This window comes from Calonectris borealis, chromosome 10 (assembly GCF_964195595.1).
Source record: "Calonectris borealis chromosome 10, bCalBor7.hap1.2, whole genome shotgun sequence".
Classification (NCBI taxonomy): Eukaryota; Metazoa; Chordata; class Aves; order Procellariiformes; family Procellariidae; genus Calonectris; species Calonectris borealis.
This window is the reverse complement of record NC_134321.1, coordinates 5902844-5922628: the sequence shown is the minus strand read 5'-3', so window position 1 is coordinate 5922628 and position 19785 is coordinate 5902844. Positions and strand designations below refer to the sequence as shown.

At 39.7% G+C, this 19785-nt stretch overlaps 1 protein-coding gene across 2 annotated transcripts in view; it reads right to left on the bottom strand.

The window, feature by feature from the left end:
* MDFIC2 (MyoD family inhibitor domain containing 2) overlaps positions 1–5133 on the bottom strand; it is a 48387-nt gene extending 43254 nt beyond the window's left edge. For both annotated transcript variants that reach the window (XM_075158444.1, XM_075158445.1), the window contains exon 1: positions 5046–5133. In XM_075158444.1, the coding sequence (XP_075014545.1) occupies positions 5046–5133 (88 nt within the window). The remainder of the gene's footprint in view (positions 1–5045) is intronic.
* Between the last annotated feature and the right edge of the window lie 14652 nt (positions 5134–19785).

The following is a 19785-nucleotide window of genomic DNA, read 5'->3' as shown; positions in this document are numbered from 1 at the left end:
GACCAGGCTGTGGGATGTTTCGGTGAGGTGCAGTTAGGAATTCTGGGATGTACCACTAAGAAATGTGGCATAATCTCACCCAATGGGATTACTTCTGGAATAAGGTATTATTTGAATAATGTGAATGTCACTACAGCCAGGTCTACAATATGAGTAAATCTCCCTTTTCATATGAACTGCAGTCCTTGGAAGGGTGAAATATAATCCTGAACAGAGGCTCTATTTACCACTTAAGCCCTATTTTATGGTTTAAGTGCTGACCTTGTGCTGACCCTCAGTACAGGGCTGAATTTCACCCTACAGCGAAAATCTGCTGGCTAAAGCAGCCGATTAAAGAAATTGGGGCTAGACTTTTTACTAGTTGCAAGACAATGAAAACAGGCTTATTTTAGACAAAAATGTTTCTGATTTATGAGAATTTTAGTGCAGAAAGGGACTATTTTGGAGAAAGTCTTGAGATTAGCATTTCAGTTATATTTTTGGCAGGAGAGCAAGGAAGCCATTTCATTAACTTTTCACTGGATGTTATATATGGAGGGCATTTGTGTACACAGCTGGGCAGCATAAAACAGGAGGGCTTTGTGTGAAAATATCCTGAAATGAAATTTCATTTCTGTGCAACTTGGATCTGCGTTCCTGGGCTGCCATGGCCAGTTTTGGATGAAACGGTTGGAGGGCAGTATTAGGCCCTCGCACATTTTCCTTTCCATTTGCAATGGATGCAGAAATAGTGAACAGACCACTGCTGGCCCCTGTGCAAAATCAGTGTCACCTTTTACAGCTTTATGTCATAAGCTTCTGCCTGCTCCCACGTATTCATATGGCTGTAATCATCAAGTGATACCAAGAGATTAAATGTTTGTAAGGAACTCCAAAAGCCACATGCTGAGGCTGGTGTGAATTTAGCTCTGCTTTGACATCCCTTCCCACCAGATGGCTGCTAATCTGGCACTAAATCACCACCATGGTGGAAAGAGCCCCCAGTCCATGTGGAAGAGGCAGCTCCGTGGTCGTGGCTGTGCTGTGCAAGGTGGGAGCATCCCTGAGTCAGCCCCTGGGAGTGTTACTCATCCTTGGGTACTGCATTTCTAAAGGCATGTCTTGTGTAGCTTCCAGATTTCACAGGACCCTCTAATAATTGTACTTGATTAGGAGCCCACAGAGATGTTTCTTGTTTGGGGTGTGATTGTCTACTTGCTGCACATCTTGCTGGTGCGTGAAACAGGTGGGGGGGACACAGGCCCGTGCAGAGGACATCTCTTTAATATTACCTTCAAGTTGCATTGGTCGTTCCTTATTCATATGTGCACTTTCATATTTTATACGCTTTGTCATTTATGTCATTTTGTGCATGTCCGGGCAAAACATGTATGAGTGGGGATAATGCGTGTGCTGAGGATTCCTGCTTCAGTTATTCCGGGCAGAAATGCAGATAACTCTGCAAATGTTTCTTTGCAAATGAGCCCATGTTTCACTCTGCCCTGATGTTTTGTAGGTGTTGGGAGGCAGTTTTGGATGGAGATAAAGAGTTCCCCATGCCATCTCCAACGACAAGCTCTTCCCCATGGGAAGAAGCAAGCAGAGATAACTCCCTCCACTCCTACACAAAATAGGAGTCATTGTCTGACTTTACTCCTATGTCCCAGGCTTTCCTTGAATTGGTTCTCACCAGTGCTAAGGTCAGACAAGCAGAAAAAGGGCCAAGAACTGCCTTTTCTCAGTGCTCTTTCATACCGATTCTGGTTGACTTGCACGTGATGGTCTAATGCATACCCTCCAAACACAGGTTTTCTCATCTGTTGTGTGATCTTTAGAAATAATAGTCCTGAGGAACATGCCATACTATCAGAAAAGATTGCTGGTATAAATTCTTCACCCTGAGACATCTTGGGATAAGACTGTGATCATTTCACCATCCTCATTCGTACTCTCAACCCAAGGAGTCTCTCATGTTGTCCCCATCCAGACTTAAGTGCTAAGTGCCTTAGGAGGTACAGAGATGTTTTAGGACTTCCTTAAAGTCTAGCAAACCTAGAGTACCCGTCTACATTTACCAGTCTGCTTCCCTGTTTACATTTTTATCGTTATTTCATTATAGATCTACAATCTGCTAGGTGCTGCAGAGGACCTCAGGTCCTCCACCAAAAAAAAAGATTTGTAGGATAAGCAAGAAATAAAAGGAGAGGGCAAATGTGCCAATGTCCACTTTAAAATTACAGTCTAGGGCCATGATTATGTAGATGTTTCTCTCCAAGACTGTGCTGGCTTGTGCAGTGTTATTTTTTTCCCATGTCATCTTTAACTCCCATCAGTCTTCTGGTGCACTTGTGGCAGGGGTGCAGGAGCACAGCAGTGGGTGCAAATGACTTAGAGGTAGAGGCATGAGTAGGACCATTTATGCTCTTCCTCTTCTTTGATATGATACAATACAATCCTATATGCACATCCTAATGTTTTTCTATAATACTTTTCACAAGGCTGGTTTGGTTTCTGTTTTGCTTTGTGGAAGAAGTTTCCCCTCAGAATGAGGCTTTGATTTTTGCTTTTAGAGGCTTTAAAGACAAGCAAAGTTTCTTGTTCCAAAAAAAGTAGAAGATAAATAACTGGCAGCCAGATTAAAATCCCCCTCCCCGCTTCCCTGATTAAACAGCTTCTAATGTTGAAAGCCAACAAAAAAGTAATAGGTACCTTATTTTGATGTTGACCCACTGCACTATCAGTCCATGAGCTATTACTTTGCAAAGCATTAGGAAAAAACTTAAGTCTAGGAAAGATACTAAAACCACAGCCTAGTCTATATCTTTTGTTTATTTCTGATACTATGTGGTTCATTATTGTTTCTTTTAGAAGGAACAAATAATCAATAGAAAACCATGAATAAAAATAACTTTTCTTTAAAACTGGATGCTAAAAGAACATATAGTCTTCTTACTGTGCCTGACGGAAGCAGTACAAGTCTGTTCTCCACAATTCATTGTTTATTGGAATGCCTGAAATCTATACGTGAGGTATTTTTAAAACATTTAAACATAGAAGTTAAGCTCCTGCTCCAGACAATTTGGTTCACCATATTCTAAAAACCCACCGTGTACCACAGAAGTGCTTAAAGCAAAGAAACAATAACAAAAGCAAACTTCAATATAAGACAAAATAATGTCCATATTCTTATCTCAAGGAAAATTTCCTTTCCTTATGAGACACATTTCAGCTATGTATTGACTCAACTGCTGTACAAGACCTTCAAGGCCCAATTCTGCTCTGTAGGGAGAGGCACTTTAGAGAGAAGAGGTGCCGATAGACAGCATTTGGCTCTTTCTGAGAGAGATTAGCTTCTCCAAGTATAAAACAATCAAAACGGTACTAATGATCTAGAAACTCTGGATGGTGTCTCCTCAGGAAGGGGAGAAATAAAACATTGTGGATTAGCATCACTGAAGTGAAGTGAACTCAGGAACATACCGTATGAGAGATGCCACCTGGCTACTGGAGTAGGTCTGGACCAGAGGATAAATAACCGCATGGGACTCTGCGGGCCCACGCCATCAGCCTTATCCTGCTCAGAGACATGGACCAAAGTCCCCTATATCTTTATATACCCTTTTGTAAAGTTGTGAATCTCTTGTGCTCTATTCTGATGGAATAAATATTCAATTCAGTTACGTGTTTGCCGTTTACAAGCTAAAGTGCAATGCTATCTTGTAGAATCAGACCCAGATCTCACTCAGCTATATCGCGCTCTGCGATGCTCAAACTGCAAATCTTCTGCTTGCAGAGTTTTTACGGAAGTTAGCTGACACCTTGCAAGCAGAGGATTTTGGGTGCCCAGCCAAACAAAGCCTGTGTGTTGGCCAGTCAGCTCTGCTCGAGCATGCGATTTTCACTTTGCGGGAAGTGCTGCATAAACAATGAAGACTCCAAGGCAGAGACATTAATTTAGGCCTACTTTATTGCAGCCAAATGATCTAACATACAATTAACTACATGAGCTTAAAACAGTGATGCACATTTTACAGATGACATAATAGTGGCTACAAATGAGCTTTTTCCTCAATACCCCCCTAGTTTATGTTTTCAAAATATGAAGTCACTTGTTGAGTCTTCCCAAAATACTTTTGTTAGGATTAGAATATAACTGTTCTCATTAAAAAACATAATTTGCACCTGAGCACAGATATTCAATTTGTATCACGTGCATTTTGAATGTCTCTGCTTTGAGACTTTATTTAATTCATCATCTTCTTGTGTGTGTATGAAATACAATAAAGTAACTCTGCTATGACCAACAAACATGCATAAAGACATAATAAGCTATGTACTAACTTGGCAAACAATTTTTCCAGCAAGAAATATATCCTAAAAACCCTCCTTCTTTATGCATACAGGCGTATGCGATAGGAAAACCTTTACAATTGTATGTCTGTCTTCTAAAGAGTTTAACTAATAGAATGTAGCATTTGAAATACCAGTATTTGACACAAATTATTTACTTAAAGGCTGAAAAATGACAGGTATTAAAACTGGAAAGGTTTCCTATACTTGTTTTTTATAACTTCTCTACTTCTGAGAGTCTATATTTCATAAACCGCTGACAACTGATGCTACTTTATTCTAAGATAACACACTGCCAGATCCAAAGATTCAGAGTTGGTCTTTACTCATGTTTGAGAAAACCAAACAAAGACTAATCCAATTCAGTAATAGTTTGAGTTAATAAAAACTTTTCATCAGAATTAAGATGATGATCCATGCTTCTTAGTGGCTTATAGTTCAGGTCAGATAAAACTTCCCCAGGAATGCAAGGATATTAGAAAGATGAGCTTTCAGGTTACTTTAAAATTTGGCAGTTTAGGCCTTTCTGCACCGTAAGCAAATATACATGCATGTTTTGTAGAAGTCAAGCTATGGAATTCGTGTGGTAGAAATTGCTGGCCATAATTAAACCTGTAAGGTATTCTTATGCCTTTTTCTTCAAAAAAGAATTTTTAATAAATGAGAAATATCTCTGAACACAAACCAGTAACTAATAACTCAGCAATGTAACTTACCTTTCTTCAGCCAAGAAATATTTTGCTTGTCATGTTCAAAACTTTGTGCTGGCTTGATTTTTACCTTGTCTGTCTCGGCTTCTGACATCTGTGAGGGAGAAAAGAATTTTGGGATGTCAAGTTCTTTTAAAGAAAGTTTCTGACAAAGAAATATGTTCTCTGTTTAGGTTCCTGCTATAATAAATTGTGCTTACTTACACAGACACATATTTTTTCTGCAGATTATTGATACTATGTAATATCTCAGTCATTAAATTTATGTTCTGTTCCTAAATGCTTTATCAATATTACATAGTTGCTGTTTGTAGATGGATCTTTTTGTAATGTAACTATAAATTACATTATGAAATGAGTGAGTGATATGCTCATAGCATGCTGGTAATAGATGTACATAAAACACACAGGATAGATACGGTCTGGCTAAAAAGGAGGCATCCAGTCTGCCTGTTTATTGTGGTTCAAAGTTGCTGTAAAGCTTGCTGTCAGAGAGAGGTATAATTATGTAAATAATGATAAATATTTATAAAAGCAACTTGAACAAAGTGTATCCAAAAAAAAAAAAATCTTTACTACCACTTGCGACAATTTATTTGCTGTAATGCAAAGAATCACATGCAAGTTACAGTACCTGAGGGTATTATGTATACAGTAGCTATCAGCCCGTACACTGTGGCTTACTTCCATTGCCTGCTAGGAATAAGATTAGGCTGTCCGGGCTTCTTCTAACTGCTTTATATTTTCACTGAATCCAGTTAGCTAAAGCATTTCTCTATTTTTACCTGTATCTTCCAACCGGGGGTGAAAGCAGCAGGGTTCAGATGCCGAGGAGGAGTGCTTTCGGCCGAATCCCTCGCTGTGCGTTGATGTCCAGCATTCCCATGCACTGACAAAACCGAAAGGATGAGCAGTGCACTCTCTGCCTGCCTGCTGTGTGGTGCTAGATTTGTCTTGCTGCCAGAATCAGCCAACTTATTGCTGAGGTTTTTTTTTTTCCCCTTTTTGTTTGCATGCACTTCTAGAGCTGGGCAGGGTAGGGAAGGAGGGGGGTAATCAGCATCCCAGCACTAGGGGAGTGATAAAAAAATCAAAAGCTTTGCACAAAGAAAAATTGGTTTGGAAAGGTTATTACTGCAGTTCATAAGCCAGTGAATCTGCAAGAGGAGAAAGAAAATAAAAAGAGAACCAGGAAATTAATAGCGACAAATAGATAAATGTGTCAATGTTTTGGCTAAATGTAAGTTAAAATTCTGAAGGATGTAGAAATTAGACCCTAAATGTCTATTTACAGCTGCCACTTTGGCAAAGAAATGGTCTAATCCTGTGGGGAGCTGAGTGCTGTGACCCTCCTGAGCTCAGGAGGTGAAACCCACCCTCACCCAGGAGGGCAGGTCTGCAGAGATGAACAGTCGTTACCTCCATTGCAACAAGGCTGAGTGGTCTCAAGTGGGGACAGCCCTTGTGCTGGGTGGGCTTGCCAGTCAGCAGCACAGAGGGCAGGGGCACAGTCTGGACTACCCCATACCTTGAAAGCACTAAAAATTTAAGGTTATTAATTGGCTTTAAAATTCTCTTGCCATAGTTACCAGCAATATCGCTCTAATATTTGTAGCAGTACGGTCAAGCCCAAAGAGAACAAGACTCGAAGGTACTCAGATGTTGCATCTTACTTTTTCTATAGGACAAAATGAAAATGTGACTCTACTTCCCAGAACTGGATTTTGAAAGTGTTGGTTGCAGAGCACATTCGGCATTACGCAGTTATCTTACCTTTTAAGCAATATTTACAAAATTTCAAGCAGCATTTGTCACAGATACTGTAATCCAAGATCCCAGTGCTTAAGTGTGGCCAATAAATAATAACATATTCCCTTTGTTATGACAATTATCTTCCTCTACTCTCCCATCACATGTCATTCTTACAAGAAAAAATGTTTTCTTTCTTTTTTTTTAAATCTCCTGTGCCAACATGACTGAGATTCTTCTACCATCTTTAGCTAATTGTGAATTGCATGGTAAGTGCCTACTTACATCTCCAAATTGCAATGATTAGTCTTGCATGGTTTGAAAACCTATTTTAAGCAGGGTACTTTGGGAATAATTGCAACCACAGGGGGGAAACGTCTAGGGGTAATATTTTAAGATCTTTGTTCCATTCCCTTTGGATGCAGCTTTGAGAATCGTGTATTTTCAATTGCAGTTCCCCTCTTTCTCCCAGAAACACTTACCTATTTTTTCCATGTTGTTGCACTTGCAATGCTTTAAATTTATCAGTGGTGCTGATTCTTCAGCTGGATTTATCAGGGCAGGCTATAGAGCTCCTGGTGGGTTCTAATAAAATCAGCTGGGCTCCACACAGATCAGTCTAGACCTATCTGATTGCAACTTGGACCTGATGTTACTGTGTATTTCAGAAGCACTGTTCAAAATGAAGACATGGGTTGTTTCCAAAACATTCTTTCTCTCTAGTTCATTCAGCACCCCCTCCCTGTTTTTCTAGAGATTTTGTCAAAATCTTAATTTCTCCCAAAGAAAGTAAAACAGACAAGAAAAGCCCCTCCAAAAGCACAGACCTGAAAGCTGCTGTTGCTTGAAATAACAGCCCCTGAAGTCTTGTCCTCACGGGTTTTTCCTCACTTAAGGTTCTCCTTGAAACTAGCAGGAGCTAGGACTGAGTCTAGACTCAGCCTCCGGGAGTGCAAGAAACCAGCATCGCTGGCAGCCCATCGCTAAATGTATCCCCCAAACCATGACAATACCAATTTGACAAAACCAAGCAAGCACAAACCCGACTTTATATCTGTGCTTCAACAAAGATAATGCAGATTACTGTTCTGAGATGATCTCTTCATCTGCTGTTCTCAGCTCTGTAGGACTCCTCTGCGTGTTGGTATCACGCAAATCTGCAGATGTTACCTAACTTGAACCTCAGGAAATAGCCCACCAACAAGTTAAGCAAACATTAAATGAGTTCCCTATTCGGAGTATTCTCCATTGCTGACATTCAGTTAATAGTCCTAATGTTTTCAATCCAGGAACATTAAATGTAACCTTTCTTAATCTTGATCAACTCCAGTTTTCTTCTGAGGCACGCTTCTGTGTGCTATTTTTTGCCTCATTTAATTAAGTTATTTTGGATAAATGCATCAATATTTCTGTTTCCTAATCAATCTTAAAGTAGTTAGAGGAAAGGCAGGCTTGCCATGTATCCTCAGTAATGCCAGGCTTTGCAAAGGAGGGAAAAAACATTATAAGAGAAGGTCATTAAAATATTAAGTAAACTTGTTTCTATTAAAGCTGTAATTGAATTTTTAAAGCCGTGGCCCATTTTAAACACCGAACTTTAGTTTATGGTTTGATAATTCATTTCACTTTTATTTTATAGGTTTTATTTTATAGCTATTAAATAGCTACGGGCCATCACTTGTTCCTTTTCCTTCCAGATTGTGAAATAGGGCGTTTATACGGAGGATAAAAAAAAATAAAATCATAATGCCAAAATAGATGTGATATCAATCAGTTGCCAGATAAATGTACTGTATCAAATGCTTGTTGAGATTCAAGAGTATATTTTTCTGGTCTGCTCAACTGGGAGTGCATTCAAGTCTTTGCAGAGTTGGAGAACAGGAAACTTTAATAGGTTGTAATAACCATCAAAGCAGAGGGAAAAACTCATTGTTGGTCCTAACAAGCACCGAAATGGTCAAGGTTTCCTTGTGCGCTTAACGTTAGGTCAGGAGTCCAAAATCAGATCCTGTCCTGAGTCTAAGGGAGGATGTGCAGCCATAACCAGGAGAGTTTTTGGTTACATCCATGGGTACAGCATTTACAACATTATATTTCACTACTTAAAGTGACTTTTTACTTAAAGATATGAACTGTGTGCCTAGAAGTTGAATTTTCCAGTGTGACTTTTCCACAGCACAGCATTAGATTAAGCAGTTATTTCTTTCTTGCATAATCTGGGTAAAATTTAGCCCCTTGTCCACTGGCAAGTGGCGCTCTGTAGCTTTGGAATACCCCACGCTGCAGTAAATGTGGTTTTTTTAAAAAAAAAAAAAGTATGATGAAACTGAAACTATGCCTTTGCTCCCTTTTGCACCCTGGGGTGATCATTTCCAATAATAAAGTGAGTATAATGTGATGTGCCCTGTCAAAGTTAAGGAATCTCTTCTTGATCATGCATCTGTAGGTAGAATATTAAGTCGTGGGAACACGATATACAGCCAAATTATCCTGGTGATTACATGTAAAATGCATGGTTTTCTAGCCGAACCATCATGTCCTGTGAGTGCTTCAAATGCAAAACAGCCTGTTTGTAGAGACTACCTCAAACTGGCATTGACAAATGATCTATATGCTGCAGAGGCTCTGAGCAGTACAAAGACAGTAGGATTTTACTCCCCATCGCTCTGCCTCGCAGACACTCTAGATAATCTTTCAATAACTCAGTGTCCTGCACGGGGAGACGTGGGGCTTTACTTCACTTTTCCACTGAGCGCCACTGTAGGTCGGTGAATGTCCGGGAATATGTTTAGACTGGAGGATAGAATAAAAGCTTGAAAAATGTTGCAAAGGCAGGTTAGGATAGAGGTCGCTTATAACATAGAGGAAGCACAAATGAGTAAGATTAAGAATGCTCCATATTTCCACTGAACAGTAAAGAAAAGAGAGAGACTGCATGTCTTTCATCTTCCAAGAGGGAGGTTACTTGGTGTTTGCGCTAAAAAGTGATGATGGGGAAAATGTTAGGAGAAGAGGATGAAGGGCAAGTGTGAAATAAAGTTGAGAGGATGATAGTGTGGTGCTGGGGAAGGCAGAAAGACCAAGTCTCTAACCCTGGAGCCATGAAAGCCCCATCCAAGCTGCGGAAGGGACTCTGAATGCACCAGTAGGTCTTGGCCATTTTCCCTCCTACCAGCAGCAAACTCTTAGAGGCCTCAGTCAAAGTTAGAGCCCAGGCTTTGTAATGGTTTTATAGTAAAATATGAGCTATGTGTGCCTTTGTATATCCTGGCTTCAAGCAGAAAATCCTCCCGTGCTGTTTCATGTTTTGTCCATCACCAGCCAAGTTCTCCATTACCTCTGTGTGTGCTGTCTTTATAGATGCTTCTGCATTGCCCTGGCTTTTAGGTGGGTGCATTTGGGTGGAAAGTACCTTAAATCCAAGAGCTTTTCAAAAAATTGATATATAGCATGTTATGGGACAACTTGCCCTTTTAAAGGCTCAGTTTGGTGCATTCGGAAAGGTGGGTGAAACAGGTCCGTTGGGTGGACCCCTCCGGGCCAAGGGACACCTGCTGCAGGAGACCTTTCCAGACAAATATTTGAAAGCCTCTTGGACATTACAGCAAAAATTGGGAAAGGCTTGATAAAATGAGATGGAAAATAAGCTGAATGGTGTAATTGCTGCCCTATCAAAGCGTATACTGGTGTAAGGGAGACAGGAACAAGACCATCTCATGGAGGGGATGTATCCTTTGGCAGATGGGTGTAACCAACAGTAGTTACAAGACTTTTATGGGAGTGTACAGGAATGTGTGTAACAGGTGCAAAAAATGAAGGCCATATCTTCATTGCAACAGTTCATTACTACTCAGATTATTACAAGGCCCCTAGTTGAATATTTTTACAGGAATTTTAAAGAATCTCAGGACACTATTTACTCCTTGTTTAGCTCAATGCAGGATCAACTTGTGTCTCCTTGCCAATGCTCAGACAACCTGTCCTTGAAGTCCCATGAGTACATCTAGGTACATGCCCTTTCCAGGCAGTCTACCCCAGCGCTTTTCTATCCTAATACAAATACAAAATCTTTTCTTGATGTCTAACCTAACTCTTCCTTTGCTGTAGATTCAACCTGTTACCTCTTGTCCTTTCCGTTCTGCTTGTGCAAAGCTGAGTTTCCTATCCCTTTGTGGCAATCCTTTCAGCAGATAAAGGAGTGTTATCACATCTTCCCTCAGCTTTTTTCAACACTTACATGTAGATCATATTCATTAGCCTATGATCAATCTTATGATCTTTGTCGAGCTTCACCTTTCTGGTAATGTGGTGTCCAAAAGTGGTCACGTTCCTTCTAAGACTTTGCCCACATTGGACAGAACAGTGAGGTTACTGGCATGTTTTACAAGCTTTTTTCCTGTTTATACATCCCAGTATGATGTTTGTCTTTTTCATGACAGCATGAAATTGTTAACTTGTGTTTGGTTTATAGTCCATCCTGTTCCTCAGATTCTGTTTTGCAGCATAGCAACGTAACCAGTTGTTTTCTTTTTTTAATGCAACTGATTATTCCTACCAAAGCATAGGATTGTGCAGCTGTGCTTCCTGAACTTCATCCCAATCTTCATACTATTTCCCTGGCTTGTGAAGATTGTTTTGAACTCTCATCCTATCTTCTAAAGTGCTTGTTAGCTCTGACCTATTGTGGTTGGGCTGGTGGATGCTTCCAGAGCTCCTGTGGAAATCACTTGCCTCTGCTATGTAGGCATTTGGAGCAGGTCAGAAATGAAGCTTTACATTTCCCAGACTTTCATGGATGGCACGTGTTCCTCCATAGTTTGTTCCCTTCCAGGAATCCATTAATACCTTTAATCTCTGGCTCTTCATGGTTTGATGAACTACAAAGCCAGCTTCTAGAGTACCAGTATGACACATCTGTGTGCACAAATACACGCGTAGGGCCATAGAGAAAAATCCCTCATATTTTCAGCAAGCACAGAGTGCATACTGGGATTGCTGACCGCAAGATCACACAGTCTTTAACATTATTTGCAAGCCAGGTAGGCGCAACAGTGGTTTGCTGTCTTCCATCATATGTAAAAAGCCAGTGGCAAGTATTTTTTAATGAAGAGGAATCTGAGCACTTATGGACTCCTTTGCTGACTGGCAAAGCTTCACAGCACCTCTCTAAACACGCTATCCCAAATAAGATGTCAGTGAAAGCACTGCGCTTTTTAAACAGAGAGAAAACTGACTTAAGTGTTTTCCCTTCATGCTTTTAAGTAAGGTGCTTCCCAACAGTGGTTGAAATGTGGTCACCTTCTCGGAGGTGCTGAGTTCAGCTGGGGAAGAGGGGTTTTGTCTAAATTACTCTTATAAGAAAAAGACAAATTTAGACTTCTACTTTATTTCAGGAAGATGTCAAGGGAACTTGTAGCTGCCTTGAACTCAGCACTACTATTTCTCAGCCAACCACTACTGAAATGAGTTTCTTGTTCTTTTGCTAAGTTTAAATCCTTATCAGGTCAGAGAGAAGGCAGCAATAGAGAGAAAACAGCAACTTTGTGAACTCTTAGATAGGGTCTCCTGTTAACTTCTAGTTGGAGTGAAACAGCTCTAACAGGAGAGATTAAGAACTCGTCCTGAAGGAACAGATAGGTTGGTGGTTATGGGAATTACTTGGGATCTTTCTTGCTAATACTTCTACGAGATGCTTTGTAAAGGTCTGTGATTTGGACTAGTGAAATGAGGAAAAAATATGAAGTCTCAAAGTTTTGTGGCAGAAGAAATATGTTTCCCGCCTGAGCACATACAACAGCGGCTGAAGTCAACGTGAGCTCTGGGAGTTCAGCACCCTGAAAATAAGGCCTGATGTCTAAATGAAAATGAACTTCAAAAAGAAAAGTAGTTTTCTGGCCCTTTTGGAGACAAAACAAAAAAGTATTTATTCTATTTGATCAGCTATTCACAAATGATGCCTTTGTATCTTTAAAATAACTACAAACCAAATTTAAAACTGGAAGCTCTCATCTCTGATGTTATCTGCAGATAAGATAGGGCTTTGAAGCACTAACAGAGACTAATTGGAACGGAATACCAATACAACCAAAAATTAATGGAAAACACAAGAACTGTTTGGAGCGCTATCACTGTAAACCTGCACCATTTCTTTTCAAATGCTATAGAATTTCAGGAAAAAAGTGCAGTTCTCTGGAGTGTAGATGAAAGAGGAGAACTGTCTGATTCAATGTAGCATGATACTTCAAAAACAATCATAGGGTTTAAAGTTATTTGTATGTATTCATTGTATTTTTAAGTATCAAATTCTTTCAAATATGTAACAGGCTGGAGGAAGGCGGGGAAGGTGTGTCACAGGTGAAATAGTATCAAATTCATATTTTTATTTGAAACAGGCTCTTTTTTCCTGTTTTGTTTTGAAGACAGCATTTCTTTCTATCCTGAGCTTGAAAAGAATTTGTCAAAGTTGCTGGAAGGGAAGAAAAAAAATAGAAGTGCTATATATAGAAAGTATGTAGATGAGAATAGAGCAAAATTATATCTGCAATCAACCCTAGACCTGCATATAGAAAATAAATTGTCATCAGATACAAAGGAGACTAAAATTTGCCCTGGAGTTTCAACTCATCTCTGGTAGGCCAAGCCTGCTCTCATGCTCTACGAGGTTTGGCTGGCTCATGGCGAGACAAACCAGGGAAGGGCAGGAGCAGAGTGGAAATGTGCTTTGGAACATTTCTGGGAACAACTTGCCCTGGTGCAAGCTCAGGCAGCACTTTGGATGTGCTGCTTTGTACTGTGGGCAACCTCAGACCCTGGGATGATCCTTTCCAAGTCTGCCGAAGTGGTGGAAGTGAGATACGTATGTTTGTATCCTTGCTCCTAGTAGCGTATGAAGGCAATGTGCTCTCTAGATCTGTCCAAGAAATCCACTCGGTAGTAAAAGAAAATTATTCCGGTTGCTTAGCCAAGTACTCTGATATTAAGCAATGCCAGAACTGAGGTTGCTCAGGCAACCTTATTTCTATTCCCTCATTCATTAACATACTAGGTAATCATATAATTGAAGCTACTAATTTTTAGTTCAGGCCATATCTTGGGTTTAGACAAGGATTTGTGCAAGACAGCTTGACCTCCCGTGGAAAGCCTGGGGTCAGGGTTTCAGAGCGCTTTTCAAACATTGCATGTGCTTTGCTGAAAATGCAAGGAACGGGAGGTATGTGGCCATTCTGAAAAATCTGTCAAATGTGAGTGAAATCTCGTTTGAGGAGAACTGCTCATCTGTGAGGTCCCAGCATGGAGACCCTGTGCCCTCTTAGGACAACACTTCACCCTCTGCTGACTCACCCTCACAAGGGTTACCCAGGCAGCCCAGCCTCTATGCCCATGGCCCCGCATACCCCTTTCTTTAGCTGTGGTTCTCACATTGGGCAGCATCTCTCTGACCAGACAGGTATCCACTGACTTCTGGGGAGTGGTCAGCTCTTAATCTTTATCTTGGTTTAGTTGTTTATCCTTGTCAAAATTACAATTGAAAATACTGTTGATAGCATTGCCTCAAATGTTTCAAACCACTCACCATGGCTGTTCTCTTTTCTCAACTGTTTTTCTACCTAAATAATCATTAGTTCTTAGCTAATAGTGACTGTATTTTCAAATATTACCTAGGTGGTAAAACATAGGATTTGTGTATTTTTGCAAAGGTGTCCTTCTACTGTGCCGTTTGGATAAAAAGCAGTCTAACACTCTTATTCAACTATAGTTTTCTTCTTGAAAACAAACGATGTCTTTCTTATCTGTAACACTGAAAGGTAGTACAATATCAGCAGCTTTTGTTTTAATGTCTATTGCTTTTTCTTGTGAACCTGGAATTTTGCAATCCTGTTAAGTGCTTGTTTTCTCCAATAAATATTCTGCACTGTTGCTATATTTCAGTTGTTAGGTTTCTCAGGGGACAAAGGCAGTAAAGAAAGAAAATGAATAAATAAACAGCTCAAAGTCTTGAGTGTCCAAAAATATTGCAGTATCTTGATTTGAATAATCGAAAATTGAGACTCTTTATTTAGGTACATTTCATCACTTTGAAAGCTTTGCATGCAAATCTAAAGTCTGCCATTCCCTCCAATTCCTTTGAACATTTTCTTTATCCATCTTTTTCTGTTTTGTCTGTTCCAACAAAAGGACAAGCCTACATGTTATTTACAAATAAAGTTAACAACTCTTGTATTTAATGTAAAAAAAAAAAAAATGACCCACAGAATAGAATGGGGCGATTATCTTCCCATGTTTTTGCAAGGACTAAATAAGATGCCTTGATTTTCTTCTTTTGTTTTATTGTAGGAATATGAGAAATATCTACCTTTGTTTAATGTAGATCTATTTCAGAATATTTTAAGTTGCACTTTTCTTAGTCTTAGCTGGAAATACTGAAAATAATTAATCTAATTAAAAACAGCAACAAGACCCCTCCTCCCAGTACTTTATTGGGAAGTTGGACTTAGAGGGGACTTAATGCAGTCATCCCAAACACGAGCACTTTAGTGGACTTCTGCTTCTAATTAATCTCCAAAACAAAGCCAAGGGTCAGCGAAGTCTGACTTCTTTCGACATCTGAGAATGCCAGGAGAGTTCGTTCAAATTACATCTTCGGTCCAGATCTGTTTCTTTCCATGTCTGATCACAAAACCAAGGAAAACATCATAGGCAAACTTGAAGAATGAGGGGAAAATCCTCAGTCCTACCATCTAGCCAGGCCTTGGTTCTTCACACAAGCTGCTCTCCATAGCCTCCCTGTGCCCAATCCTTTATTTCACACCCCCATTTCCTTTAGTTTGTGTCATGATCTAAAACCCTGCTGACACAAATTACACCGAAGAACCCAGGAGTACTTTCTGAACATCCTCGGATACACCTGTATCACCAGGTCTGTCCCAAATACATGGAAAAGAAACCCAAACTCATCGGTTGGGTAGGGCGGTGGCATGCATGGAGGGGGATGGCCGGGTCTGGGGCTGTGCTGTGCGTCAGCAGGGATCCTGACGCAGCCCTTGGAGATGATGATGAGTGACATGAGTACATTGCGATGGAGGCCTCCAAAGGCTCTCATTGCCTGGCCCAGCTTGTTCAACAGTACTTAATTTTTAACATGTGGAAATTTCTGAAATATGCATCTTAGAGTATCTGCTTAGCTTGCCTAGAAAGCTTTAATAATTAATGGAAATTCAGAGTTGAGGTATAGTAATGATTTATATGGGGAGCTGTCTTTACACAATCTGCTCTCAAAGCTTTCTAGAGTATTACTCTCAGTGTCTAATTAACTTCCGAAGAGTGATATCGCTCCTTTCGCTACTCTGATTGATCAAGGACTTAACTGCAAGTCATATTTTCCAAGTGATTCCCCAGTGTCCTCTCAGCTCTTATGAGCTCTTGCTGAGGAACAGAACTGTCTTGGACACCAAGAACTACTTTCAAGTTTTCAGATGTAGTGTCTTAGACATCAGGGTGTTCCTGTTGCTGTTTAGCACACATAGCCATAGAACAGAAATTTCTAGTCTTTAGATGTCACTTTGTATGATGTGATCTAAATATTTTTCTTTTCCCCAGTAGCAAGTCTTCCTGGTACAAGCATGTTCTTTTCACTCTTTGGGATTCACAGACATAAAGGTACACTAATATACTAAAATACACTGAGTTCCCTCCCCGTTTATGGTGGTGAAAGAGTCTTCTCCAGTGTAGGCTGCTCTTACACTAGTGCTGAGTGTGCCATGTATTCCCAGGATATTTTTGTTATCCTTTCCACAAAGGCTGTGCCTTCACCTTGCACCCAAGGGCTTTGCGGTGACAGCACTGGCTTTGGAGACCATGTGTTCAGGCTCATCTATAACTGACAGCTACCAGCTTGTGAGTATCTACTTCCTTAAGATCCAAATATTCCTCTGACAGGATTAATGGCCCCACCTTTTAAGAAATTAACTATATCTCCATTTCCTCTTTCCATCCAAACAGCTTTTCTGATACTAATAACATCAGCCAGAGCAAAAGAGGAGATAAAAGCACTGGTGGCAGAGTTCCATGTGTGAAGGAAGGTGTCATAAAAGTCTTGGAGGGCTCATCCAAAGTTTGTACCAAAATTAATAACTGGCTTTGTCATTTAAATCAGCCTGGAACCCTAATGTATTTATTCTGAAACTTCATGAGGAAAAAGCTAGTCTGAGAGTCCTATGTTGGAACTTCTTAGGGTATTTAATTTCTGTGGAGCAAGAATGAAGATATTTAGTGTATGTCCGCAAGTTACAAGCAGAGGCTGATAACGGAATTCAGGCACTTTGGTTTTTTCCTTTCTTTCTTATATGGCGTTATGTTGTTGAATGTTCAGCTCATTCTGCTCAGGTATGAGTGATTTTGGGGGCTGCTTGGACAAATGCCTTTTGCTGGAGTTGTCCAAGGAGAGCTACATAGGGACGGATGCACATGTTAGTCTAGCATTTCTTCCAAACTGAAGCATTGAGACTTGATGCAAATTACGTTAGAGCTGTCCTACGATCATGCTTCAACTAAATTCTTACCTACTTTACCAACAGGAGAGAATGCATGGAAAGTATCTAAAGAAGAAATAAGTATCTTCCCCAAACAGTTGTCTTATTAAAAAAAAAATCAAAGTATATAATTTTGACACCTGGGTATCAATGAATCCTTCATCCTCCTATTTGTACCATTTCTTTCAGAAAGAAGCAGTTTGTCATGATAAAAAATGTGCTAGGTACAGGTGGAACACAAATATAATTAATTCCAGATAATAATGCTTTGTCCAAATATGAAAACGTAATGCTGGGAGTGTCTAATATTCTGTGTAGGCCTAGTACTGCTCCTATGGAAGAATAAAAGTAGAGTTAGCTTTTCTGCAGGTTTTGTAAAGTTAATCTCTTGTGAAAATCTTACCCAAAATCAATTACAGAAATATTGCCATGTACTCAAAGAATTATAGGTACGTGTCTTAAATGTAATCTCTTAACAGTATTGGTAGAAACCCTTTAAATGTCTGTATCCTAAACCAAAAGTTTCCAAAATATGGCATGCCAGCCATACCAAATAGGCACACAGTTTGGTAGGTCCCTGTTACTGCTTCTGTGCTGCCTCCAACTTCTGAGCTACTACTGATAAAAAAAATTGTGAAGCCCTGTGCAAAATAAGTGTTTTCTGGGTAAAAATAAGTATTAACTCATGTAAGAAGGTGATGTCTTGATACAGATACCTGTATCTTGTTTATCAGCCTGCCTGCCTCCCTCCTTGTGGTATAGCATAGAACTGCCTTGACTTAAAAACAAAAAAGGTGGGAGGACAACCCTTACAAATCAAAGCATACAGTTGTCTTAGTGCACATGCATTATTTTGAAATGCTTATGTTCCTATTACAGTAATTTTAATAACAAAATACATTGCCCCTACAGTATGATGTTAAATATGTGCACCTCTTTAAAGGAGAAGGGCTGCAGACAGCAACATTTAAATTATGGGGCTTCTCCAGGGTGAAGCTACAGAAGAGCTGATCAGTAAAGCAAGAAATCACTGCTCTAGTGCATGTAAGGGAAAGAGGTAATAGGGATGCTGCTACCTGAGGAAAAGGGCAAGTCCTCTTACAGATAAGGGAAGAGAGAGCTGTAAGGGGAGAAAACCATGTAAGGAAAGATTAGGGTTTTTTAAAAAGTGGAAAATTATTTAACATTGAACTTGCATCTCAAGCCAGTCCCGTCTATCCCAAGACCACTGCACATTTGTAAAGTCAACTTTGCAGACCACGCTGTTTCTCTTAGATAACAAGGATATGCAGATAATAAGAGGCGCAAAAATAAATTAGAAAAGGATTTCTTTAATGCTTCTAATAATGTATTTGGACATGATTATCATAATGAATCTTGTAAAAGGAATTTACTGTTTCCCCTTTTATATGATGTATTTCTGACCTTAACCCACTTGATATGTGATTCCTATTCAGCGAAGGTGCCCATAATAGAGGGGCAAGAAGGATGACCAGAGTTCAAACAATAGGGTAAGAAATGCAGAGTAGTGGGAAAAAGCTTCCATTTTCCCATAAGCTGGGGCACAGAAGATACTGCAGCCTCAGCTCTACAGTATCTTATGAACAAACAAATTATGCATGAGTTTGCTCAGGGGACTACTCAGCTACTCAACAATAATGGGTAATTGCCCTCACAAACTTATCCTCATATCACTCATACACACCAACACTTATACTGAAAAGAAAAGACGCGAAGAACAAATTTCAATATAAAACACATTATTATTATGAAAATGACACATTTCCATTTAACCATTTTCTAACAAAAAGAACTAACTGCATTTCAAACAAAATGGGGCTAGGAAATTTTAAACGTTAGTCTCAGTATTTTCCCTTGGAAGGCACACTCAAGATTGTTTTACTTGGCACATTCTGTACTCTTCATTGTAGCAAAGGCTTGCGGGTATCTAATGACACAATCACAGAATGCCATAGAAATTTGGAACAAAATCCCCATCTTCAATACAATTCAGCAGATTCACGCCATATGGAAATCCTGCTGTTTAATGTAACACCATTAAAAGCCACATATTGCTAAATTCATCTCTCAAAGATTTTTGCAAAAGTTGCAGGAACAATATTATTTCTGAGTTTTTAACCTTTATTCAGCCTCCAGCATTCTTAAGAGTAAATGCGTGTTTCATAACAGGATATCCAACTACTTCATATGCTGGTGATATTTTGATTTCTCAAACATACGTAGTAATATAATGGTCTTGTCTCCTTCAGAAAGAACTAATAAGTTACAACTTGATCAATAACTGGGAAAGAGATGAACCGTAGCTAGAGCTCAGCGTCCTAAAATACGATAGGTTAATTTTAATTTATTCTATACATCTTCACCCTAAGCATCTTATTCATTCCTTTTGTTTTCCATATACTTTCAGTTCTAAGTGGCAAGTTCCCTAAGACTGTGTGTTAACATTT